Source organism: Mustela nigripes, chromosome 17 (assembly GCF_022355385.1).
Source record: "Mustela nigripes isolate SB6536 chromosome 17, MUSNIG.SB6536, whole genome shotgun sequence".
In the NCBI taxonomy this organism is placed as follows: Eukaryota; Metazoa; Chordata; class Mammalia; order Carnivora; family Mustelidae; genus Mustela; species Mustela nigripes.
This window is the reverse complement of record NC_081573.1, coordinates 31,918,437-31,945,379: the sequence shown is the minus strand read 5'-3', so window position 1 is coordinate 31,945,379 and position 26,943 is coordinate 31,918,437. Positions and strand designations below refer to the sequence as shown.

General features: G+C 45.0%; 2 protein-coding genes across 2 annotated transcripts in view; both read right to left on the bottom strand.

Moving 5' to 3' along the window:
* The window catches only part of LPCAT2 (lysophosphatidylcholine acyltransferase 2), a 64,429-nt gene extending 49,973 nt beyond the window's left edge, over positions 1-14,456 (bottom strand). Inside the window, exons 1-3 of the mRNA XM_059382034.1 lie at positions 14,134-14,456; positions 3,735-3,874; positions 841-1,058 (exon numbers count right to left, since the gene is read on the bottom strand). Of these exons, the coding sequence (XP_059238017.1) occupies positions 841-1,058; positions 3,735-3,874; positions 14,134-14,304 (529 nt within the window). The 5' untranslated portion in view covers positions 14,305-14,456. The remainder of the gene's footprint in view (positions 1-840; positions 1,059-3,734; positions 3,875-14,133) is intronic.
* Positions 14,457-16,120: 1,664 nt separating this feature from the next.
* The window catches only part of MMP2 (matrix metallopeptidase 2), a 24,997-nt gene continuing 14,174 nt past the window's right edge, over positions 16,121-26,943 (bottom strand). Inside the window, exons 10-13 of the mRNA XM_059381435.1 lie at positions 24,081-24,217; positions 22,875-23,034; positions 18,504-18,613; positions 16,121-17,016 (exon numbers count right to left, since the gene is read on the bottom strand). Of these exons, the coding sequence (XP_059237418.1) occupies positions 16,913-17,016; positions 18,504-18,613; positions 22,875-23,034; positions 24,081-24,217 (511 nt within the window). The 3' untranslated portion in view covers positions 16,121-16,912. The remainder of the gene's footprint in view (positions 17,017-18,503; positions 18,614-22,874; positions 23,035-24,080; positions 24,218-26,943) is intronic.

The window sequence follows — 26,943 nt, the reverse complement described above, 5'->3', positions numbered from 1 at the left end:
AAATCTACTGCTAAACAGTTTTTCATGAAAATGCCATATTATACAAAGCAAGGTGCTTACAATGGGAAAAAAAAGAGAGACACAGAGAGGGAAAGAAGAGAAAGAGTGTGTATGTGCGTTTTTCTTAGCTGAGTGACAAAGTAGCAGGAACTATGCTATTTCTCCAGAGTGCCAAGGTAACATCAGGCAAATTCCGCACCTACTCTCTCGCCACTGGATGCTTGAAATAACCTTGGGACGACTGGGAGCGGTTGCTTAGAGACCCGCACCCTAGGGAGGGACCAAAGCATCTGGTGGGATACACATCTCACTGACTTCATTATTTTTTATGGCAGGAGGCACTTATCGTTCCACATCATAATTTTCAAAGAGTTTCACGCTGGTCCCTCATGGAGACTCTGGGGCAATAATAAGCAAACAGAGTTAAGAGGAAAGACTTCACGTGTCTATCAGCCTAATACCCCAAAGAGAAATTCGTGAAATAGCATGTAACCAGTGTTTTCACAAATTCTTCAGTTACATTCTCTCTCTCGAAAAACCAAACACGTTTGGGACTTGAAAGCTGGTCTTTCTAGCTAGGTATACAAACACTAAGCAGTGATGGTATGGTGACAAAAATAAGAATTTGAAAGAATTCTAAGGGTACAGACAGGGAGGTCTTTAACCTTTACCATAAATTCCTTCCTTCCATATAGTTCCTCACTAGAAGTAAGGAGATCGTTTTGAAGTGTTTCATTATTTGAGAGTTTTTAAAAAGCTCACTGATAAACGATAGTTTGGTGTTTGTTTTAAGGCAAACCATGAGCATGAAAATATCTATGTTGTCTTACAAGTACTTACTGCCAATCAGAGGAACCTGTGCATTTTCATTTCGAGAGACCATCGAGGGCAACCCGGCTACGACACAGGCAATCCCATCAAAGAATGTGGAATGGGGGGCAGCGACAAAAATCGGGGCCTCCATGGGTCTCGCCACCTTTCCCTTCACAGTAACTATGAACCCCATTGAAAAGAACATGGCATGACCCAGAATCTTCAAAACTGGTTGACTGATTTTCCTTTGGAAAGAAAAAAAAAAAAAAAAAAAAAAAGACAGAAAGAAAGGAAGAAAAGAAAAGACACAATTAGTCTTGCTAATCTCAGCTAACAGCAGGGCTTTGCTCTAAAACACAATACAAAAACCCAAACGTGTCAGAATACTTCATTTTAAAATATGAGCTAAGAATAGCTTGCAGTTATACGAAGCATTCTTTCCACCAGGCACTATTCTAATGACTTTAGATTTCTTTAATCCTCAGTCCAATTTTATGAAATAGGTATTATTTATTAGCACCCTTATTTTGCAGCTGGGAAACTGAGGCAGAGAGAAGCGAAATTTCCCAAGGATGTATGGCTAATAAGTGACTCCACTGACAACACACATCTCCCACTGAGAAGCCCACGTGAGTACAGTCCTTCAGAGCAGACACCTTGGGAACGTACATTTGGGTAATAAAGATGCTACTATCTCCCCCAAAGACTTTTGGAACTCTCGTGCTGAATCTGTCCTCGGAGTAATTTTTTTTTTAAGCCTTATTACCTAGACCATTATAATTCTTAGACATCATCAAATATTTAAAAGGTAAATTCGCCATCTCACTTCCTTGGAACATAGATGCACTTAATTTCAGATACCGAATTGCTTCCTTTTTAAAAAGAATTTCTGTCATTAGAAAATAATTCATCGAACTGTGCCCAGGTGACCTGCACTAGACACACGAGACAAATAAGACCCAGTCTTTGTCCTTGAGTAGCTCAACTGAGTAGGAAGACAAAAACCCACTTCTAGAAATGCAAACACAGAATAGGCATCTGAGATTGTGAATAAGCATACAGCTTTTCATGGAAAGCAAAACATGTGCATTTCCCATAACACAGCTAATGGGAGGCTTAAAAAATAGGCTTCCTGGGATGCCTGTGTGGCTCAGTTGGTTAAGGGACTGCCTTCGGCTCAGGTCATGATCCCAGCGTCCTGGGATCGAGTCCCACATTGGGCTTCTTGCTCAGTGGGGAGCCTGCTTCTCCCTCTGCCACTCTGCCTGTGTGCTCTCTCTCTCTCTGACAAATAAATAAATAAAATCTTAAAAAAAAAAAAATACGCTTCCTGTCTAACTCTCTCAACAGTCTTGTCAGATGCAGCGAGGGGCTAGGAAGCAACCGGCCACTGAGGAAGTTTCGCTGTAAGGAGAAAGTAAGACACAGAGAACCAAAACACTTTTCCAGAGGGCACGGGGAAAAGACTGTATCTCTCCTTCTTGCTCTTTCCAGTTCAGATGTCTATTTACCTAAGAATAAAAAGCTCACCCCATTAACCAAATTTCCACACCTACTATTTTTGATTTACAGTGATGTAAATTCTGACAACTGCATTCTGAAATATCCCATGTTCAAAGCTGTTGGACACTTCCACTCAAATGATTTCAAAAAGGCTAAAAGTTGGGTGCTGCATAATTAACGTCAATGTTACCTGTTTGAGAATAAGTAGAGATACTTGCTTAATAGGCAAAAATAGAACTTTTTTTCCCCCTAACATTTATTAAATCTGTTTTCTGGATTCTTGGACTATTCCCTCCATCATTATAGGGCTCCATAAGCCATTAACGATAGAAACCAAAGGGGTAATCGAAAGGGATGGGCACATCATGGAAAAAACAAAAAACCAAAACCAAAAAACAAAACCCAAAAAACGAACCTCTCATAAAATAATTTTTAGTGACATACAACCTTGAGCTCTAAAACAAAGCAGTGCAATTTCCAAGGATTGAGGTGGTATTAGTTCTCTGGGGACACTGCCAGCCTTGGATTCAGTAACCAGCCTTGGGCTGAATGTTGACATTTATTTACTAGAATATGAACTGGATGGTGAATTGCATATTTTTAAAAGTTTCTAGAACAGTGGTTTTCAAAAATTTTTGGAGGACATTCTCCTTTGAGATTTGGATGGAAGGAATGGACCCTGCAGACAAAGAAAAAAAAATGTGCACAATTTTAGAAAGTTTGACAGTGCCCTAAAACTCAGCAATGGCTTCCCATTCCAAGGAATGCACATTTTAAAAGGCTTCACTCTCAGGATAAACATAAGGCAACAAGTTGGCTCTGTCCCAGGGGAGTGAACTTTGACCAGTAACTTTGTTAATTTGTGATAAGTCTCTTCTCTAACACCCCCCTAATGAGATAATGCTTGAGAAGCAATTCCATTCTGCTTCTACGCTGATGTTTTAAAAAGGCTAGGCTCTACTGATTAAGAATTAAACTGTGATTAACAATAATCACTGAAGTATTCAATACACTGTAACTGACCTGCTTAATTATGCCACTGCAGAAAATACGTAGTTACTATGAAGGGACAAAAGCAAATGTCAAGACTGAGGGAGAGCAGAAGAAAGGCATTTTTCAGCTGTAATAGTTTCGGGCCTACTACCTGGGTCTTCCAGAACAAGGGATCTATCGCTTTTCAGCAATAACTCAGAAAACCATATTTTAATATAGGAAATTACAGCTTCACCAGATTATCCCGAGGTGCTCAGGCAGCAATTTCTCCAAACGATGAATTAATAACCGTTTCATCTGAGAAATGGAAATAAATGGTGACTACTGAGTTGGCAGCAGTAGCTAAAGCTATCGATCGATGACTGAACTATGGTAAACTCTTCTTTATTTGATTTACTTAACATTTAGACATTATTCTTTCTTACCTCCTCCAACCAGTTATTGGATGGGTCAGCTTTTCGGGACAGCATACAGTTGAAAGGGCGGCAAATGGCCAGGCGAGTAATACAATTAATGCGACCAACAAGACGCGGATTGGAAGCAGGATAATTCCAAGAAAGAAAATCTGAAAGCACAAAGTTAAAAAAAAAAAAAATAGATGAATGGACAGTATTTTAATGTTCTGGCTATCAACCAGAAACACAGAAGAGCAACGTTTTGTGTCATTCATGTGTTCATTAAAGGATGAAATGAATATTACCCCGCGCCAGACATGAATCTCAGCTCAAAGAAAAATAATGTACTATATCCTGCTGTACACCACCTACAATATAGCAAAAGCAGCAGTGAAGAAAACCAGGCACTATAAGAACACGTGATCTGTTTGTTAAGGAAAGTGACTCGAGGATGTTGGGGAAACGCAGTATCTCACTACGCAGTCAGGGAAAGATTCCTGGAGGAGTTGAAGGCTGAATGGTCTTGAAAGACAAGCAGAAGCTAGCAAGGTAAGAGGGGAAATTGGTTTTTGAGAGCTATCAATAGAAGGAAGAGTGTTAATGAAGGTATTAGAGTGTGAACGAGTAAGTGCGTTATTTTAGAGACCTGCCAGTCCTTTATAACTAACGACAGTAAGAAGATAGAGAAGGAAAAAATAAAATAAAAAACAAGTAAGAATAAGAATGAAAGTTAGTAAGAATGGCCAATAATACATGAATGCTTATTATATAGTGGGCGCAAGAAGCACTTGGCATATAGGGACCCATTTGATTCCTATAACCTTAGGCTCTTTCATATATGGGAAAAGAACGGCACAAAGGAACTTAGGTGATGCTACTTAAGATCATACTTACTAAGTGGGGGGAAGGGTTGAACGCAGCTTGGTTACAAAGCCTTTGCTCTTAATCCTATACCATATTGACTTTTTTTTTTTCTAAAAGATTTAAAAAAATTATTTGTCAGAGAGAGGGAGAGAGAGAGCACACACAAGCAGGGGGAGAGGAAGAGGCAGAGGGAAAAGCAGGCTCCCTGCTGAGCAAGGGCCCAATGCAGGACGCGATCCCAGGACTCTAGGATCATGACCTGAGCTGAAGGCAGAGGCTTTAACCCACTGAGCCACCCAAGTGCCCAACTTCGTGAGTTTTCATAAATGTGTGCTCTTGTACCTACCACCACCGCAATCAAGACACAGACGATGCCTGTCCTCCAGTCACCTCGGTCTCTTCCTACCCTCTTAGGCAACCAATGCGAGATTTCTATCACCAGAGATTAGTTTTGTCTGTTCTTGAACGTCATATGAAGGAATCATACATTATGCATTCTTATGTGTCTAAGCTTCTTTCGCTTAACGTATTGTTTTTGTAATTCAATTATGCGATTTTGCAAATGAGTAATTCATTATTTTTGATTGCAGAATATGATTCCACTGTATGCATATGGGGCAATTTATTTAGTCTTCTGTTGATCAATCTTTGGCTTGTTTCCCGTCGAGGGCTCTTATGATTGAAGCCCCTATGAACATTCTTGTACAAACCTTTTCACAGATACCTGTTTTCCTTTCTCATCCTGGGAGGGGAATTGCTGGGTTACAGACAGTTCAACTTGATAAGAAACTGCCAAAGTACTCTCCACAGTGGTTGTAATAGTTGCAAGTGTTACTGGCAACGTAGGAGAATTTTGGTCACTTGCCAACATTTGGTCTTAGGATGCTTTTTTAAAAAATCAACTTTATCAAGACATAATTTATAAAAAATAAAAATGCATCTACTTTAAGTGTGCAGATTATGAAGTTTTTTTTTTTTTTAAGATTTTATTTATTTATTTGACACAGAGAGAGAGATCACGAGTAGGCAGAGAGGCAGGTAGAGAGAGAGGCAGAAGCAGGCTCTCCACTGAGCAGAGAGCCTGATGCAGGGCTCGATCCCAGGACCCTGAGACCATGACCGGAGCTGAAGGCAGAGGCTTAACCCTCTGAGCCACCTCAGCGCCCCAGATTATGAGTTCTTCAAATATATTTCCCTAAGCAAACACCACGGCAGTCAAGATACAGAACAGTCCGATCACCCAAAAAAGTTCCTTTATGCCTCTCAGCAGTCGAACACCCTCCCTGGCCTTTGGCAGCTGGTGACAGGCTCCTTTTCACCCTAGTTTTGCCTGTTGTAGATTATCATATAGAAATCACTCAGTAGGTGTTCTTTTTATGTATGGCTTCTTTCCCTTCAAATCACTGAGATTCTCCCATGTCGTCATTATGTACCAGTAGTGAACCCTTTTCAATGGCAGAGTTACTATTCCACTGTATGAATATATCATGATTCATTTATCCATTCTTCTTTGTATGGACATTTAGCTATTATGAATATAGCTCTCATGGACATTAATGTTCAAGTCTCTGTGTGGACATAGATTTTGACTTCATCAGGAGTGAAACTGTTGGGTCAGGGTACGGTTAACTTATTACTTTTTTTTAAGATTTTATTTATTTGAAAGAGAGAGAGAGAGCATGAGCAGGGGGAGAGGCAGATGGAGAGAGCAGACTCTCCACTGAGCAGGGAGTCCTATGTGGGGCTCAATCCCAGCACCCTGGGATTATGACCTGAGCCGAAGGTAGACTCGTGACCAACTGAGCCACCCAGGCGCCCCAGGGTATGATTAACTTTATAAGAAACTGCCCCATTGTTTTTCCAATGGTTGTATCATCTTACCTCACCAACAAAGTATAAAAAGTTTTTGTTGCTCCACGTCCTCATCAACATTTGGTGTTGTCAGTCTGTAGCCATTCACGTGGGTATAAATAATATCTCATGTGGCCTTCATGCACATTTCCTTGATGAACAGTGTGTTTGCACACATTCTTCGTGTGCTTATTGGTCACTCCCTTAACTCTTTAGAAGTGTCTGTTCAAGTCTTTGGCCCATTTTTACAGGTTTGTTCATTGTTTCCTTATCAATTTGTAGGAGTTCTTTATATGTTTCACATACAAGACCTTTGTCCTTATATGTACTGAAATATTTTCTTCCAGCCCATGTCTTGCCTTTTCATTTTCTTTTCTTTTTTTTTTTAAGATTTTATTTATTAATTTGACAAAGAGAGTTCACAAGTAGGCAGAGCAGCAGGCGGGGGCGGGAGGCGGGGGAGCAGCCTCCCTGCTGAGCAGAGAGCCTGATGCGGGGCTTGATCCCAGGATCCTAGGATCATGACCTGAGCCGAAGGCAGAGGCTTAACCCACTGAGCCACCTAGGCGCCCCGCCTTTTCATTTTCTTAATGGTATCTTTTGATGAGAAGAATTTTAATTCTGCTGTAGACTAATTTATCAATATTTAGTTTTAGTTTTCTGTGTCGCTTCTAAGAAATCTTTACTTACCTCTAGGCCATGATGATATTTTATATTCTCTTCTTCTAGAAGCTGTATGGTGTTAGCTTTTTTCAGTCCATGATCCATGTTAAATTACTTTCTGTGTGTGGTATGTGCTAGGGATCGAGGTTAGTTTTCATCCATAACCTCTATCTGGTTGTCCCAACACCATTTGTTGAAAAGACTCGATACTCGATAATGAATTTTCCTGACAACTTTATCAAAAATCGATCAAACACATATGTGTGGGCTCTCTGTTATGTTTTGTTGCTTGGTTCATCTGCTCTTCTGTCTATACCCGATTCTCTCAACTCTGCAGTTTTTTGTATGTGTGTGGTTTTTTTTTTTTTTTTTTTTTTAATAAGTCTTGAATTCAGGTACTGTGTTCTGCAGCGTTTTCTTCTTCAAACTTTTTTTGGGCTACTCTAGTTCCTTTGCATTTTCACATATATTTCAGAATTAATTTGCCAGTTTCTACCCCAACAAAAAAGTCTATTGGGATTTTTATTAGGGTTTCATTGAATCTATAGGTCAATTTGGGAGGAATTATCACCATGATAATATTGACTCTTCCAATTTACAAACATAACGTATCTCTCCACTTATGTAAAGTTTCATTAATTCCTCACAACAGTGTCTTGTTGTTTTCAATGGTTTGGTTAAATATATTCCTAATTGTTTAATGTTATTTTATTGCTATTATAAACAAGATAATTTAATTTCACATGGCAATTGTTTGGTACTAGTATACAGACATGTAACTGGTTTTGAGTTTTAATCTTATGTCCTACAACCTAGCCAAGTTCAGTTACTAGTTCTAGGTGTTAGCCACTTTGTAGGTTCTTTAGAATGTTCTACATATACAAACATGACATCTGTGAAATAAATAGAATTTTTCCTTTCTTTTTGTATTTTTAATTTTTTTAAATTTTATTTTAAATTCTAGTTAGGGGAACATTACAGTGTCCTCCTAGTTTCAGATGTGCAATATAGTGATTCAACAATTCCATGCATCACCCAGTGCTCATCAGGAAGAGTGCCTTCCTTACTCCCCATCACCTGTTTTACCAATCCCCCCACCCACTTCCCCTTTGGTAACAACTATCGGTTTGTTCTCTATGGTTCTGAGTCTGTTTCTCAGTTTGTCTCTCTCTTTTCCCCTTTGCTTATTTTGTTTGTTATTTGTCTGTTTCTTAATTTACACATATGAGAGAAATCACAAGGTATTTGATTTTCTCTGACTGAGAAAATTCACTTTCTTTTCTCATCTCTCTGTCTTGTCATTCTTCTCTTATTTCATTGCACTGGCTTGCACCCCCAGTTTAATGTTGAACAGAAGTGGAACCCTTTCTTATATTTTTTCAGATGCTGTTATCAAGGTAATGCTAGCCACATATTTTTTACACACTGTCTTCATTTTCATTCATCTCAAAGTACTTACAAATATTTCTTATGATTTCTTCTTTGAATTACTGATTATTTAGCAGTAATTTAAATTTCCACTTATTTGTGAATTTCCTAAATTTCTTATTTTTTTAAAGATTTTATTTATTTATTTGATAGACAGAGATCACAGGTAGGCAGAGAGGCAGGCAGAGAGAGAGGAGGAAGCAGGCCCCCTGTCGAGCAGAGAGCCTGATGTGGGGCCTGATCCCAGGACCCCGGGATCATGACCTGAGCCGAAGGCAGAGGCTTTAACTCACTGAGCCACCCAGATGTCCCAATTTCTTATTTTTTCCTAATTGCAATCCATTGTGGTTGGATGACATACATTATTATAATCCTCCTACATTTATTGAAACCTGTTTTATAGCCTACTATAATTGTCTTAGAGAATATTCCTTGGGCACTTGAGAAAATGTGTTTTCTGCTATTGCTGGATGGACTGCTCTCTTTATATATTTCTTAGTTGAGTGTTGTTCAAGACTTTTTCTTGTTTATATTTTGTTTCATTGTTCTACCACTACTCACAGTGGGGAACAGAAGTCTCTAACTACTATTGTTGAATTGTGTATTTTCTGCTTCAATTTGTTTTGCTTTGTGTATTTGGTGCTCTGCTGTTAGGTGCGTATATGATTCTAATTGTTTTCTTGATGATGTAACCCTTTTATCATTGTAACGTGTCTTCCTTTACCTCTAGTAACAATGTCTGTCTTAAGGTCTTTTTTATTTAATATTAATATGGCCCTTCCAGTTCTCTCTTGGTTATTGTTTGCATGGTGTATCTTTTCTATTCTTTTACTTTCAACCTATTTGGGTCTTTGAATCTGAAGTGTGTCTTTTTATAGAGTATAGAGTTGGATTGTATATTTTTATCAATTCTTCCATCTCTCACTTCCATTTATATTTAATGTAATTACTGGTAAGATTTACATCTGCTCTTTTGCTACTTGCTTTCTACATATCTATGTCTTTTTCATTTCTCTATTTCTCCATTATTACCTTCTTTTATGTTAAGTAATATTTTCTAGTGTACCATCTTAATTCCCTTGTCACTTCTTCTAAAATTAATTTTCTTAGTGGTTGCCCTAAGTGTTCCCAACTTCATTTACAGTAACCGATCTTGGATTAATACCAACTTAATTATAATAGGATATAAAAATTGTGCTCTAATAGCTCTACTCTATTTCCTCCTTCCTCCTGTTTGCTAATTTTGTCATATAAATTACATCTTATACATTGTATATCTATCAACACAGACTTCTAAACATTGCTTTGTGTAATTGTCTTTTTAAAAAAGATTTATTTATTTTAGAGAGAGAGCATATGTGTGCACATGAGTCAGGGGAGGGACAGAGGGAGAGGAGAGAAGCAGATTCCCCACAGAGTGTGGAGCCCAATACAGAACTTGATCCCAGAATCCTGAAATCATGGCCTGAGCTGAAATCAAGAGTTGGATGCTTAACTGAGCCACCTAGGTACCCCTATGTAGTTGTCCTTTAATCATGGAAGACAGGGGTGCCTGGTTGGTTCAGTGGGTTAAAGACTCTGCCTTCAGCTTGGGTCATGATCCCAGGGTCCTGGAATTGAGCCCCATATCGGGCTCTTTGCTCAGCAGAGAGCCTGCTCCTCCCCTCCCCCTGCCTACTTGTGATCTCTGTCTGTCAAATTAATTAATTAATTAATTTTTAAGAAGATCACATAGAAGACATAAAAAAGATTTACAAATAAAAATTATATTTATGGTGTCTTGTATATTTATACATGTAGTTATCTTTACCAGTATTTTAATTTCTTCATGTGGATTGGAGTTACTCTCTAGTGTCATTTCAACCAAAGGTCTCCCTGCAGTATCTCTTTCAGAGCGTGTGTACCAGTGACAAATTCTGTTTTTGTTAATTTCTCCTCTATTTTTGAAGGATAGTTTTTCTGACTATATAAATCCTGGTTGACAGTATTCTACTTTCAGCACTTTGAGTATATCATCCTATTGCCTTCTAGCCTCCATGGTTCCTGATGAACAATCAGATATCACTCTTATTCAGGATCCCTTTCTGTATGATGAATTACTTCTCTCTTTCTGCTTTCAAGAGTCTCTTTCCTTCTTTGCCTTTTAACAGTTTGATTATGATATGTATAGGTATGGATATCTTTGAGTTTATTATACTTAGAAATCATTAAGCTTTTTGATTGTGTTAATATTTTTCACTAAATTTGGCAAGTTTTCAGCCATTTTTTCTTCAAAAATTCTTTGCCTCCTTCTGTGGCTCCCATTCTGCTTATGTTGATACACTTGATAATATCTTACAAGTCTCTGAGGTTCTGTTTTCACTTTTCTTCAACTTTTTTCTTTCTGTTCCTCAGATCAATTAATCTCAATTGAACTATCTTTAAATTTGCTGATTCTTCTGTTTGCTCAAGTCTGCTGTTGAGTCCCTCTAGTGAATTTTTCATTTCAGTTATTGTACTTCTTTCTGGTTCTTTTTAAAATAATTTAAATAATTTCTATCTCTACTGATCATCTCTATTTGGTGATTCACTGTCTCATATTTTCCTTTAGTTCTTTTCACATGTTTTTTTTTTCCTTTCGTTATTTGAACATATTTAAAATATTTGACTTAAAATTTTTGGATAGTAGGTCCAACATCTGGGATCCCTTGGAGACAGTTTTTATTGACTGCTATTATGGGACATACTTTATTGTTTGTTGCATATTTTGCAATTTTTTTGTTGAAAACCAAACATTTAAAATAATGTAACAACTCTGAAAATCAGATTCTCTTCCATCACCAAGGTGCATTGTTATTGCTATCTGTTGTTGTTATTTGCTTGTTCATTAACTGTTATGATGTAATTCTATAAAGGATGTATTCTTTGTCATGTGTCCTGTGTGGCTACTGAAGTCTCTGACCAATTGGTTTGGGAGTCAGCTAATATTAAATAAGATTTCCTTCAGTGCCTGGAATCAGTAAGTTCCTCAATGTTTGTGAAGAGTCTCTGTGCACATGTTGGAACACACCTTCAACACACAGCCAAGTGGAAGTCCACAGCTCTGCCTTAGCTTTTACCTCCTCTTTGTACAAAGCCTGATGGTTAGGTAGAGATGAGAGCTTAGGATAGTCTTTTGTTGTTGATGGGAATACACACAGACCTATACATGTAGATACCCTTCTAGATTCCCATGAATATGTCAAACCCTTATGGGCATCTCATTCCCTTACTTCTTCTTGCAAGCTGTTTGGTTAAGCCTATTGTTTGCTCCAATCATTAGTCACTGCCTCAGGTAGCTGTCACGTTCAGCAATTGCCTCTGGTTGTTTTGGCAAACACCCCCAGAGAAAAGACTGCAGTGGGTACCCTCCAAGGCAGGTCAAATAAGCCTTGCAAACAGCCTTACAAATGACCTAGAAATAATCTTTACTGTAAGAAAGGGCCATAGCATAGATCCTGAAGATAGAGTTAGAATGAGGTTATAGTATATTCACATAAGCTAACTCACATTTAAAATGTGAATGAACACCTTAATTAAGTTGTCAAATATTGGGCTAATTTTTTGTGTGCCATTTCCAGGTCTGCAACAAATAATAGTATTTAACAGTAAATAAACCAACTTTGATTAACTCTTTGACAAAATAAGAGGATTCCCCATCATATTCTCATTTGGTAAGGCATCATCTTTGGAGGGAGGCCTTCTTTCAACACTCTGTTAATGTAATCTTCTTCTCTGGATTTTCTTCATAGGCAGAGTTCTTGTTTCTCTTATCCACTGCTGTATCTCCAGAAATTAGCATTGTGCTTGGTACACAATGATATTTAACAAATACTTTTGGTATGATAAATGACCCACAATTACTACCAAACACTTATTTCAATTCCATATTCTATTGAGGAAATGAAAGCTAGGCTACTTGTTTCCATGCTACTAAGCAGCAGGACCTTAAATTGTCAAAAAGAGAAGGGGAAGGGCAAAGCTAAGTCCTACAAGGAGATACAAAAGTGACAATAGCCCTTAAGCAAGATATTGATCATTATTCAAGGTTAAATTTAGTCTGAATTGATCACAGTAAGTCTTACTTAAGTGAAAGCATATCGATCTTTTAAACTTGATAATACAGACAATACTGTTTTTCAATCATGTCTGGTTAAATCTTCCTTTTGCGTAGATGTTCAAGCCATTGTTGTAGCCATCTCTGGTCTACATTTTTAATTAAAAACAAAACAACACAAAACAAAAAAAACCTAGACCTATTCAATTCCATTTAATACAAATTGTAAATTTTAAATACAGTTTAAGATTTGTAGGCAACATAGTATAGCATAACTATCAATATTAAAATCACCGAACAGTCCAGATTCTTTCTCACATTTTCTCACTTAATTTTAACCCCTTTTTGGTGTAAGACTATTTCAATTTAATAAATAAGAAAAGTGAAGTTCAAAGAAGTTAAGTGACTTGGCCAAAGTCATATAACGAACTGATAAACAGCACAGCCTGAGAAGGTTTCCTGACTTATGACTAGTGATCTTTCCATTATACTATAGCTCTCGTAAAGCTATGCGAAAGTGCTCTCCAAAAAGTAACAGGCCATGCTATAAAAAAAAAAAAAAAAAGAAAGAAAAGAAAAGAAAAAGAAAACCAACACCAACAATTAGTCTCATTATAAATATACCACTTTGGTCCTCTCGCCAAAATATGAAGCCAAATAGACATATTTACATTTAAGAATGATTACTTTAACCAAATTAGACTAAAATTAATCTTGAGTGATAGTCCATGTATTTACAAATCTTTCAGAAGTTTTAAGATACAAAGGGGGCATCTGTCCATTTAAAGACATGAAGATTAAATTTTTAAACATTTAGTTTCTTTACAAAGAGGTATTACTACATTATCTTCCTCTTCCTCTCTCACACTCTTCTGCAACAGACACCCATTTAACATTACTGTAACCCACTGCGGGGGACAAGTCTCAGTGCATATAAGTGGGCTATGCAAAAATAACACGATTTCCAATCTAAAGTAAAGAAATACGTGAGATGGACAGGACAACATCAAAACCTCTTTTTTCATGCAGAGCACACAGGACAAACGTAGCTTGCACACTCTATCTTGTTCTTTGATCGCTAACTGCACCAAAGAGGAAGTCCACAGACCCAATTGTAACTGTTAATGGTAAAAGAACGTTTTACAAGAAAAAGGAAAGAAAAGGAAACTTCCTTTTTGTATTCAGCAGTTTTTAACAGTGGAAGAAAGTTTGGAGAAGTGTTGAATCTAGAAGCATTTGAGTGAAGACTGATTCAGGACCGAATCAGGATGAAGACTTCTGAACACCTTAAGTTGACCCACATTATCCCTTTTCCTAGACTCTGATTTCCTTCTCAGCTAGATCATCCCAGCCTTACCTGTTCTAATTCCAGACCTCCACCTCCTAGACTCTTCACCTCCTAGACTGACTCCACCCCTCCCCTGGATCTGCCTCCTCTTTCAGACCCACATCCCTCTCCGGATCTCCCTCCTCTTTCGGTCCCACATCTCTCACCTGCGTCCGCCTCCACCGTCAGACCCACGCCCCTCCCCTGGCCCACGCTCTCACCTGGAGACATCTCGCGGCGCCCATCCGCGTCTCCTGCACGAAAGGGTTGGGCACAGGCGGCGGGAAGAAGGACGCCTGGCGGGGCACCATAGGCGGCCGCAGCTCGGCTTTCCCCATGCCCGCGCCCGGCACGGTGGCCGCCACCGCCGCCGCCTCCGCACACTGGCTCATGGCCCAGCCGGGCCGTCCGACCGGACCCAGCGACGGATGCGAAACACGGGAGTTAGCGCCCCGGGAGACCCAGGGGAAGCTTCTCCGGAGTCCCAGCCCGCGGCGGTGCTGCGGGCGCTCCGCGCAGGCGCGAGTCACCTAGACACAGTCCGGTCTCGCCCCACCCTTCTGACTCCGGGCGCTCCGGCCTGGCTCCACCCTCTGAGCGCTAGCCACACCCCTTAAGGTATGGGCTCTTCCTCTTTGGTCATATAGCTCCGCCCCCTGGAGGTGACTTTCTCCCTCAGAGCAGGGCACCCCCAGTGACAGTTTAGGCAGAGTTCTCTGCTTGAGGGTCATGCTCACCTAGAGTACCAATCCCTTTTCTGGGCTCTGTGGCTGACCTTGGCTAAATCGATGTCTCCATGAGCCTCAATTGGCCCCTTCTGTAACATGGGGATGTACAGAACTCAGATTTACAGCTGAAAGAGCCTTGACAACGGAGAGATTGGTACCTGGGGTGGAATCTTCCCCTCAAAACATGGACTGATCCTGGCTGTCCAAAGGAAAACTGAGCTTTCCCAATGCTGTTACTAGAAAAAGGCAGAAACAACTTTTGCCTTCCACATTTGATGAGGAACCTGGCCCCGAAAAGGGAAATGATTTGGGCTGTGACTCCATTTCACCCTGAGGAAGTTCAGGGGCCTATCTGGACGTAGATGGATGGGGGGAGGGGGCTGGGTAAGATAAGCCCGAGGTCAGCAGGTCAAGCCCTGAGTGCTGAGAAGCAGAGGCTGAAGATGGGGAATGATTTGCAGTTACAGGTCAACTGCTCACATCAGGCTGGAGGGCATGGTGAGAATCGGAATCTGGGCCCTGGCTCAGCGATGCTTCATACTCAGCTACTGCAGAATCTCAAAATCTTCCAACCCCACCAGAGAAATGTGTGGCTTGCAGCTCCTTGATTAACCTCTCCGAGCCTGTACTCTCATCGAAGCATGGGGCAAGATTAATGTCTATGCCACAGGGTTGCAGAAGCAATTTTTTAAATTGTTAATAATTGTGTATTAATAGATTAATAATAGCGTATTACAGTCACAATATAAGCCTTGGGGGTCTTCAAATAGGGGCTGGCAGTCCCATATGGCTCTTTAGCCAGAAACTTGCACCGAAGACTATTTCTTTAGGACCTTCAAGGACCTGAGCCATGGGGCAAGCCACAGGGAGGAGAAAAGACAACTCTTGGCCCACTAAGGTCACCCGCAGAGAGTCGTGTCTACTCCTTGTCCCCTTCCCCACCAGCCCCACCATGAGAGGCCTGAAGCAATAAGTCTAATTAAAGCCAGAAGGGGGCTCTGAAATAATCCTGGGCCTTCAACTTGTTATCCCAGCAGCTCCGGGATTTCCAGAGAAGGGGATCATAGCTTCCCCCTCTTTAGGTTGTCATAAAGATTAAACCAAGTGAGGCACATCAAGGGCCTGGCACAGAGTAAGCGTTCTATTGATGGAAGGGATGTTACTATTGTTCACAGTAGTAGCAGTGTTAGAACTGGCGTTCTTGTCAGCGAAGAAACAGAGACTCAAAAAGGCAGGGAGCCTTGAACGAGACCCTGCCAGCAAAGTGACAGAACCCCTATCTCAATGCTCTTTCCACAGGACAGAGGGAGTCTAGCTACCCCACTCGGAGGGTCTCTTGCTATTTATTCTGGCAGCTCTGGCCTTTGCAGCAAAGATCACCTGAGCTCCAGAGGGAGCAGAGATGTAAACTTTTTACACTGTTATCCTCCACCCTCTCTAGACTCCGCAAAAAACAAAGCAAAACAAAACAACCCACAAACACTGCCACGCAGTTGGTGTCTTTATTCATACTCATTGACATTTCCCATGGGGAACTGTTGAAGGGAAGTGGGGACGGGGCTGAGAGGGGTTTCCTCCAGCCAGTGGAGGAAGTGATGGGTTAGGGACGTACTAAATAGAGCGAATGAGAGAACCATCCCGACAGTGGGCTGAGATGCCTCGTGGAGTGACTTCAGACAACCTGAGTCCTTCTGTCAAGAAATACAACATCAAAGTGGAAAAATAAAAACTGAAAGAAAAGAACAAAGTGCGTACAAAGCGATCTGCTAAGGTAGGAGAGTTTCCTAAGGCAGCCAGCAGTGAGAAGCCAGGTGTGTGGGGCGGCCGCGGGACCATGTCCCCATCCCACTGCCCCACTGCCAGGCCGGGCTGTCGGGCCACCAGTGCCCTCTTGAGACAGTCTCTGTCTGTTGGCTCTGAGGGTGCTGTCAGCCACAGAAAGTCGTGGCCGGCGGGGAGAGCCTGAAGTGTGGGAGCACCAGGGAAGCCCAGGGCAGGGCTGCATTGAGAACATCAAAGCATCTCTTTGGGGGTGGCTTTGGAGGGCTGGTGGGATACGGAGTGGGGAGGTGAAGGCAGCTGGGAGGGGGACAATCAGCACCGTTCCTTGGGCACAGAGCAGAGCCACTCTCCAGAACCTTAAATTACTAGGAAGGGGTGAGCACACTGGTTAAGTACAGAGCTGAAGGCTGCCAGACCATCCGGGTCCTTCCCTGGCTTCAGGGCTCGGTCGGCAGATGTTGGAGGGGCAGGGCAGGGAGACACAGCCTGCTCAGCAGCCCAGCCAGTCGGTTTTGATGCTTCCGAATTTCACACTCTTCAGACTCTGGTTCTCTAACTTCAGGTAATAGGCACCCTTGAAGAAGTAGCTGTGACCTGGCAGGAGAAAGAGGAGAGGCTGTCACCACCGTGTCCTGAGACATGGAAGGTTCCCGGGAGCTTGGAGAGTCACCTGCCATAAGGAACAAGCTTTTCAACCAGAGAAGATCCCTTGGAGAGCAGTAGAAGGGGAACGGCTGTGGAAGTAAGTGTTCGGAATCCCTGTTTCTTCATCTTGAAGATGGGACTAAAGATACCAACCTCTTCGAGCTTGTGGCAAGGATTAAATGAGATAATATGTGCTATTATAAATATAAATAACAACACTCCACCGAGCACGGGCACAGACGAAGCACTTCCCAGAGACCAGATGTGGAACACCAGGAGGCTTCTAGCTCGGTCTGGCCTACAGATTGGTTGAATTTGGCTCACACCAAAAGGCTTTTGTTTTGTTTTGTTCTGAATTCTGAGTAAGCTGCCAACCCAAAAACATCTGGAAATTTTACATGAAAATATACATTTCTCACCTCCTTTTAAAACAGCTAGAATATCTTAACGGCACGCTCCCCCCCCCCCCCCCCATCCCCACCTTTCCTGCAGCAACCAGGAGATGCAGGTGATTGTAAATAACCCATGTGCCTTCTGGTTTGCCACAGACCCCTGTCTGCCTGCCTGCCTCGCTCATTGGCGCTACTGGCCTGGCCCCCACGGACTTGAAAATGTGGGACCCCTGACATACATGACCCCATTTAATTCCTTGAAAATCCCTGTACCTAGTAGGTGCTCCTTAAATGTTTATTCTTGAAGATAATCCCTAACCCAGCCCCCTCTAGATCATACACAGGTCTTTCTCGAACGTGTGAGACCTTTTACCACCGGAAGTTAGGGCCATGGGCTTCGCGTAGCAGAGGGGCTCAAAAGAAATCCTTGAGGAATTTAAATGCAACCTCTTCTAAGAAGGCCAAACTGGGACCCCTTTCCAGACCCCTGCAGACCTCACAGAAGCCTCCCCAGGAAGATGTTTTGCAAACTCCAAATGCTATCCCTTGCCGATACTGGTTGTGTTTTACTCAGTGAGGGACCAGGGGCACATGGAGGTGAGTGGGAGATCTTTGCCACATCAGCAGCAGGGCACGACAAAGTCTGTCCTGTCTCAAATGGAGCCATCGTTCTGCTAATGAGAAGCAGTCACAAGGCCTCCTATGGAACCTGAAAGGGCCTGGACCAAACCCCAGAATGAATCCAGGGCACAGAGCCCGCGTTTCCTGTTCCAGCAGGCCTCCTGCCTTTCCCTTTCCTGGCTCCAGGCCCTGCAGCTGTGATGGGCCTTTCTGGGTCTTACTGCCTGGAGCCGGCTGAGTGAGCGGAGGTCAGGGGTCTGGATGCCTTCCCAGCACTGGGCTGAAGGGGCTGGTTTGTTTTTCCCCCCTGAGCACCGCCTGTCTCCCTGCACAATGAGGGAGTGTGTGCTTGGGAGGAGCTGGGCCCTGGCTGGGGGCAGGGAGGCACGTCCTAGAAAGCGGACAGGGGCTCGGGCAACTCACCACCGCCCTGCAGGTCCACCACGGCGTCCAGGTTATCTGGGATGGCGTTCCAGGCATCGGCGATGAGCTTGGGGAAGCCGGGATCCATCTTCTTCTTGACTTCATTGTATCTGCAAGGAAACGGATATGAGGAACCCATGGGGCCTCCCTAAAGGCCAGCCCTTCTCCAAACCTGGCTGGGAGGGCCCAGCAGCCAGTTCCTGGCTGAGCCTGGGAAATCAGACCTAGCCCTGCAGGGAGGCAGCCGGCTGCAGTGGAAGGTCAGAGAGTCAGACTGGGGTCTGGATCCCGACTCCACTACTCACTAATTACATGACCTTCAACAGTCCCATAAAAGCAGTCTTGTGATTATTGCTAACGTGTAAAGCAATGTGCTAACCGCTTTCCATATACTTTCTCAGTCAATCCTGTGACAATCCCAGGACACAGTTATTACCGTAATATCCATTTCACAGACCAGAGACTTCGAAAGGGCACCCAGCTTCCAAGTGGTAATCCAACCCAGGCCTGTCTGACTCCAGGGCTGTGAGCTGCTCTCTGAGCCTCTACTTTACCAACTGTAAAATGGGGCTGTAGTTAATGTATTTAATTAACATAGCAAATGAGAGAACATAGGCAAAGTGTCTGTCTCCATGTCTGGTACTTCGTAGGTATTTGGGAAATGTTAGTCCCTTTCCAAACTTGATCCCTGCTGCAGTATGAGGAGCACTGGACTAGGAGCCCAAGGACGGGTTCCAGCCTCATTATTCTTTCACTGAGAGACTGAAGGCTTGGACAAACTGTTGCTGCTTTATCCATCAGGTGGAGGTGACAGTCCCCATCCCAGGAGATGATCTCACCCGGGATGGCCAGGGGTGGTTACAGGGCAAGGTGGTTCGGGAACCTAAGCCCTGTTAGTCACAGGGCGGGCCTCCCACCACCCCTGTCCCTGCTGCAGCTACCAGGGTGAGTAGTTATGCTGGGCTGTGCCTGTTACGCAGCTAAATACCTTGAGTATTAGCTGGCAGAGTTTTCTTTCTGGCTATGCCGCCACCTTTTTCATTTTGGAGAATTTTTTAAATGCTGGGGTCCCTTTGGTTCCTTTGCTAAAGGGACCTATCCATTGTTCGCTAAATATTTAATGAGCTCCCCCACTGTCTGCCTGTGGTTACTGCATTAGTCAAGATAAAGTCCTGGCCTTGAGGAGCTCATTGTCTAGACGGACCTGTGTTTGAATGATGCTCGGGTGACAGCCAGGCTTTCCTCGGCCGTGCCTCAGAGTGGGTCCCCGTCCCCACGGCCAGCCCGATCACCCTGACCCGAGACACCAACAACAATGTCCCCTGTAGGTTCCCTTCTACAGGGGGGCTTTGCTTCCCCCTCTCCTCGGTGGGAGAGGGGGTGGGAGGCCCGCCCTTCCCCATCACCCCGAGAACGGCCAGAAAAGCCTTCCCTTCTGCATCATTTAGGCTGCTTGCAAAACCTAACATGCTTCCTCGTGACCTGGCATCCCAAACTCAAGTGGGCATCTCAGAGTCCCAGCACTCCACCCACGTCACCTTCCCTGATGCCCCCGCTCGGAGCTATGTGTCTTCTGCTAGTGTCCAGTCTGCCCGCAGAGGGCAGGCAAGGCAGGAAGCAATCCCATTTTAGGGATGCAGAAACGAAGGCTTAGAGAAGTGAACTGATTTGGTTCCAAGTTCTGTTTCTCGGGGAAGAACACAGCATCATGGCATCAGAAGGTGCTGCCTTTGCAGGGATCTGGAGCTCTTCGTTTAGCTCTGTCCCCAGGTTCCTACAGTGTTTCCTGCTGGCTGTCTTTTAAAGGGTTTCTTTTGGGGCGCCTGGATGGCTCAGTCGGTTAAGAGTCTGCCTTTGGCTCACGTCATGATCTCAGGGTCCTGGGATTGAGCCCAGCATTGGGCTCCTTGCTCAACAGGGAGCCTGCTTCTCCTTCTTCCCCCTGCTCATGCTCTCTTACTCTCTCTTTCAAATAAATAAATAAAATCTTAAAAAAAAAAAAATTCTTTCTCTGTGACACCCTGTATTTCCCTGCAGCTGCAGGAATTGGCAGTGTAGAGCAGGTGTTAAGAACACAGACACCTGCATCTCAACTTTTCCACAGGTGTGTATCCTTGAGACACTTCAGCCTCAGTTTCTAAACCTGAAAAACGGGGCTAAGAATAGTATCTACCTTAAATAAGAAATAAAGGTGAAATGCACCTATGTCTATTTCCCGCATTCTCGCTTAAGCTCCACAAGTTAAAGTGTGACTATGTCTTGACCACTGCCTTCCGGCACCCAGCTAAGTGCCTGGGACAAAGGGGATGCTGAGTGGATGTCGGTGGGTTTAGTGGAAGCTTCCAGAAGCAGAAGCTGAGTACTCCCTGGCATAAGGGAGATGCCAGGCTGGAGACAGACGCTTGTCTTCTGTCATCGGGGGCTCTCTGTCCTTCTCCTCTGGGCCCTCTGCAGACTCAGCTCCAGTAACAGTGTCAAGTTCATCAACCACCTCTTCTGGGAGACACATCTGCCTCTTCTGGAAACCCAGTCCAGAGCATCCAGTAAGGCCTTCGGCTCGGCTGCTTTTAAATAAGTGTCGCTGACCTAAAGCAGGGCCACCAGGACTTGGGAAGGTGGGCTTGTTGCAGAAAGGGACCGGGAAGCAGGTAACTCTCCCCGAAACCCAGCAAAGCACCAGCACAGCCCGAGTGCCCACGTACGTGCACACCCTTGCGTTCACACATGACCCCATCTGTCCTGTGTGGTTTACCAATCCCCCAGGAGGCACTGGAGGGAGATTAGAGAAGTCCTTCTAACACCATGAGCCATAGACACCCGTCTTTATGATCGAATTCTGAGATCCACGTTTTTGTGTGTCCCACTGTCCTCATTCTAAGATTTGGAGAGGGGATTCAGGGCGCCTACCGTGCGTGCAGAAAGGCCATTTGTAGTATGTGCTTGTGCTCAGGATTGTTCCGGAGCCTGTGGGCGGAAAGCCCGCTCCGAGCTTTCCTGGCTGACTGTGTTCTTTCTTGAGGCTTGAGATATCCATCAGCTTGAGTTGCTAAGTGTCTTAGCAATATGTCTGGAATTCCTCTCTGACACCGGCAAACAGCTTCTGAATGCAGGGCAGCTGGGGGCGGGGGTGGAGGGGCGCAGGGAAGGGGGAGAAGAGAGAGGCCTGGGAGGGAAGCTGGACTGTTCCAGGAATGGCAGACAAAGGCCCCACCAGAGGCAGCCACAGGAGGAATGCAGGAACCAGCCCCTGCTCCCCCCACCCCTTCCCACTAACCGAATGACCCTGAGGGTACCGGGGAGGAGCGTGGGGTTAGGGCACAGGAGATGCGGTCATCCTCCTGGCTCTGGGGTCAACACACTTGCATTTAAGTAACATAGACCGTGTTATTGAATTTCTTCGGGCCACCGTTTCCTTGTCTGGGAAATGTGAAGAATCATAATCAAACTCCGGAAGTCTGGGCGGCCTTTCACTGACCCTTCTTGGATATCGGGCTCCCTGACCCGTAGCCCTGACCGTGGCCTCTTGGAATTGAACCTTTCCCTTTTGATGACCTAGAGCAGGGAGCTACCTGCTTCTGAACTGGCCCCCCTGCCAGTCTGCACCCACAGACACTGCGGCTGTGGCAGACACACCAGACACACCAGCTGCTTCGCCCAATTTGGATGTTCCTGCAGGCAGCTGGTGCACCCATCTCTGTCTTCATCGTATTTCGTCCTCTGCCCTCCCCCCGCCTTCACCACCGCTATTTCAGAGGACCCTGCTATCTTAGGTACAGTATTGGACAGTAAAGAATAAATAGCATGTTCTCTGGGAGCCAGAATTCCAAAGTTCAAATCCCAGCCCGCCATGATGTGGCTGGGTGACTTTAAGCTAGACACCTAACCTCTCTGAACTCCAGTTGGCTCAACTGCAAAATGGAAATAATAGTAACAATACTATTAGTATAATAATTAGTAACAATACTATAAATGATCTCATAAAGCCCTTGACATAGCATCTGGCGTATAGAGTCAGAAGTAGCAGCTGTTAGACTTATTTTTATTATCCCTTTCTGCAGCGAGTCACCCCCAAATGGAAAGCTCCAGACCAGGCAGACGTGGGCCCTATCCAAAGCCTTTGGAAAAGGAAAGGAGGTTCCGACCAGCCCCGTACCAGCAGTGTGCTGTTCATCCTTCGGGGACCTCTCAGAGGGCCTGCAGCCCTGTCAAGTTAGAGGTCAGAGAGGGGGTATCTGAGGCCCCAAACCGCCGACCCTAACGCAGGAAGCTGGAAACCACAGAGCATCTTCTCCAGGTCTGCACACTGGCCGCACCGACCTCGTTTCGACTGCCCCGCCCCCTGCCTCGGCGCCCTCCCCGCCCACCCCTCACCTCCAGAACTTGTCTCCAGCGAAGATGTAGGTCTTCTTGTTCTTGCTCCAGTTAAAGGCCGCGTCCACACGCTGAACATCAGGGGGAAGCCCCAGGCTGGTCAGTGGCTTGGGGTACCCTCGCTCCAGGGTACTGGCTGAATAGACCCAGTATTCATTCCCTGGGGCGGAAGCAAAGGTTGTGTTGGTTCCTCGAGCTGCAATCCCTCAGCCTGGCCTGTTCCTTCCGTCGTCTGACTGCCGGGGGCCCCGCTGTGGCCATTCTTAATGGGGACACAGGGTCTTGCTCACTTCCGGTTCAGTGCTCAGAATCTGGTCTCCCATATATGGTTTTACAAACTGCTTATCTGGCCGAGGAGGTAAGTGGGGGCAGTGGGGTGCCTCCAGCCCTCGCTCGTGCACCAAGCCACGTATCCTAAGTGTCACCCCTGACATGAGACCTTCTCCTAACTGGCACCACAGTCCAGGACCCCTCTGGGATGGAGGACATGGGAAGCTGGCTGGGGAACGCGTACCTGTCATGCTGCCGAGCCTTTGGGCCCACGTCTCAGACCAGGGCAGGCTCCTGTGGGTTCTCCCTCCCCAGCCACAGCCTTACTGCATTTCCTCTTAAAAGCCTGCTTTTCCTTCTCCTCTGCTAGCTTATGAGCTCCGTGAAGTCAGGGCCTGGACCCCTGTAACACGGTAGGTTCCCATGAGACCCGGGTGAGTAGGGTTTCCTAATGTTGGCCACAGGACCCTACCTTGGTTGTTTTTACCACTTACAGAGATTTCCCGTACTATTATTTATTCCTTCTTTGCTTTCGAGGAATTTATCTTATAATCCATAGAAAGACATTTATTTTTTGGAAATAAATTCACTTTAAATGTTAAAAATGACACGACCTTTTAAAAAGTTCCAGCTAAAATCGCTGTCTGCCGAAGGCTCTAGTACTGGAAAAGTGTAAGAGATGCTCCACTGAACAGTGATTTTACTTCTAGAAGAGGAGTTGGAAGGATTGAAAATTAAAATGTAATGGAACATTCACTCCGTGGGCTAGTGCTGTTTGATGCTGGGTGTCTGAGCCCTTCTCCCTGAAGCCCATGCTTCCGGAACTAATGACTGAGAGAACAGATCCAGAAAGGACAGGGAGCATGCATAGGTGCACAGGAACCCTGGTGCAGAGCCCTGGGAAGCTGAGGGCGAGGCAGAGCCCTTCCCACACACCTGCAAAGAACACAGCTTTCTCCTCCTGTGGGGCCTCGTACACGGCATCGATCTTCTCTGGGAGCTCAGGCCAGAATGTGGCTACCAGCAAGGGCCCCATGGGCTTGTTCTGTGGCGTCACTGTCCGCCAAATGAACCTGGGGTGGGGGGCAGAGGACAAAGGAAACCACACCTTCCATCACTCTACAGCTGTTCCCACATACGCCTCCCCAAACCCACTCAAAAACTTCCCAGTGGTGGTGTCTCCAGAGGGGGAGGCAAGGTCAAAGGCACATTTGAGAGGGACTGGAGAATGGACAGAGCCCCCTCTGCAAGATGCCAGGGCTGAGAAGCCACGTTTTTGCTCCCTATCTTGCTCCCTCCTCCAGGAAGTCTTCCCTAACTACCTCTGTCTCTACCATAGTCTTCCTCCTCTGAGGCTTTTAACACTGAGTGCCTTGGAATAGTAGTTTGTTTGTTAAAATGTCTCTTTCTGAACCAGAAGTCCACTGAGGCAGGGGCAGGTGGTACTCAAAATATTTCCTGAATTGCAGTGGAATGGAAACGTGCACTTTGGCAAGGGGGAGAGCTATTATTATTTATGGAGTGCCTACTAAGTGCCAAGCACTTTGTGTGTCTTGTAAAATGCAATCTTCACGACAAGATGCTGGTAGTTTACCAGCATCTGTGATACGTTTATTTCCCTATCAACCTTCCTCACCCCACTCCTATATTTATGATCCAAACATGCCCAACTTCGGACCCCATCCCCATTCTGATGAGCTTAAGCCGCTGGTCTCCAAGTATGATCCCCAGACCAGCAGCATGGGCATCATCTGGGAACTGGGGAACACAACTTTGTTGGGTCCCACTCGGGACCTATGCACCAGACTCTCTGGGCTTGGGGCCCAGCAATCTGTCTTAACATGCCTTCCAGAGGATTTTAACTCATGCCGTTGTTTGAGAACCGCTGGTCTAAGCCTATCAGCATTTCTTGGCAACTGGCATTGATTCAGCAGTGATTGTATGATTCATGTGGGCCCACGAGATTGAACAGACTTGGAATTCACAGCTGGGGAACCTCTCACTCTTTCCTGCTGGATGTGGCCAAGGAAGCCTGCGGCCCCTTCCATGCACCCCCACTCCGGCCCCTGGCAGTCACTGTGTGACCACGAGGGACCCAGCCCTCAGGGAAAATCAATGCAGAGGATAGCAATGGACAAAGGCATCACTGAATCACTGAAAACATTTTCCATCCTGCGAGGCAGCCCTACCTCTGGACTTCATACCACATGAGAGCAGTTTCTCTCTGCTGTGTAAGTTGGTTTGAGTTGGGGTTCCCTCTTCCTGGCACCCTGATACCGTAAGAAGGTATCACCATCTTTACCCAACAAATGAAACGCAGAGAGATTATGGTATTGCCAGGATTCAAACCCAGATCTGACTCCAAGATTTGAATTTAATTTTCTTGCCTATTACCCTTCTCATCCCCTCCCCTGACCCCGTCCCCAATTCAGTGCCTACCACTCGTTCTGCACATGGGCGGTACTTAAGTATTTACTGGCTAATTCAATGAACCCATCAAACACGCATCAACTTCCTTATGAAATGACGCTTTGTCAAGCCAGGGATGGCTCCAAACCCAGGCCTGTGCTCTGCACGCTTTCCCAGGTCTGCATGTCTCAGTTCTGAATGTGGTCAGGGCCTCCCAGGTGGGAAGGGCTCCAGGTTAAAGGAGTCTGTTGGGGTGGGGGGCCCGATGGTACCTGACTTCTCACTGCATTTTGAGTCTCTCCCCTGTCTCTCTCTCTGCATCCTGGCCATCTCCCTGTGGGCCAGAAGACTCTGGAAAAAGCAGGGCACTTGTCCCCCAGCACCTAGCCCAGGGCCTGGACCAGAGGAGGAGGTCCTTCACTAAAGTTTGCAGAACACCTTCTAGCCTCATCAGGCTCCCTCTCTACCTCCCCCAAGCCAGGAATTCTCACATCTCTGCGGCTCTGGTCCTGCAGGGCCCCCTGACCCAAACACCCTCCCAACCTGTGAGCTCATCACTCCCCCTGGATCTGCTTCTAGTTTAAAGGCCTGCTAAGGTGCTGCTTCCTACTCAGAGCCTTTCCTGACTCGAGGTTGTCCAGGCAAGCATTTCCCAAATGCTTCTGCAATTCCATCCTTTCACTTGGCTACGGACTGCAGTCAGCTCTCCCTGCCTTTGTTTCCCAGACTTGACCGCTGCTACTCACACTTCAGTGTGCCTAAGACTCATGGGGAATTTGCAAAAATGGAGATGTCCAGGCTCACTCCTAGAGATTTCAGCCAGAGGGCTTGCGGGCAGGGGCAGCAACCCACACTCACTAGGGAGCTCTGCCATAGGAGATCTCTGGACCTCTCTTTGAGAACGTTCCTCTAGGCATTAGGTGTCCCCTAATTAGGCGTCCCATCCGCTCCCAGCACAGCACCTCCACCCCAGTTCTTAAAGCAAAGTAGCTGGCACCGTAGGTCCCAGATGGCTCATTGCTGACAATCTTAGCTAGTGTGATTGCATACAGTTACCCCGCGCCAGGCATTATTCTAAGCATTTAATCTTACAGCCTCGAATCCCCAAAACAGCCCCATGAAATAGGTAAGAATACTAGTCCCATTTTATAGATGAAGAAATCGAGGTACACAGAAGACTCATAATTAACTTGCCTATATTCACGCAACCAGTAAGCCGCAGATCCTGGATTCCAACCCAGATCGGCAATCTGGGTCCAGAGCCCATTCTGTCAATTACCACACTGGATGCATGGATGAGTGGATGGATGGATGAGTGGATGGATGGGTGGATGGATGGATGGATGAGTGGATGGATGGATGAGTGGATGGATGGGTGGATGGATGGATA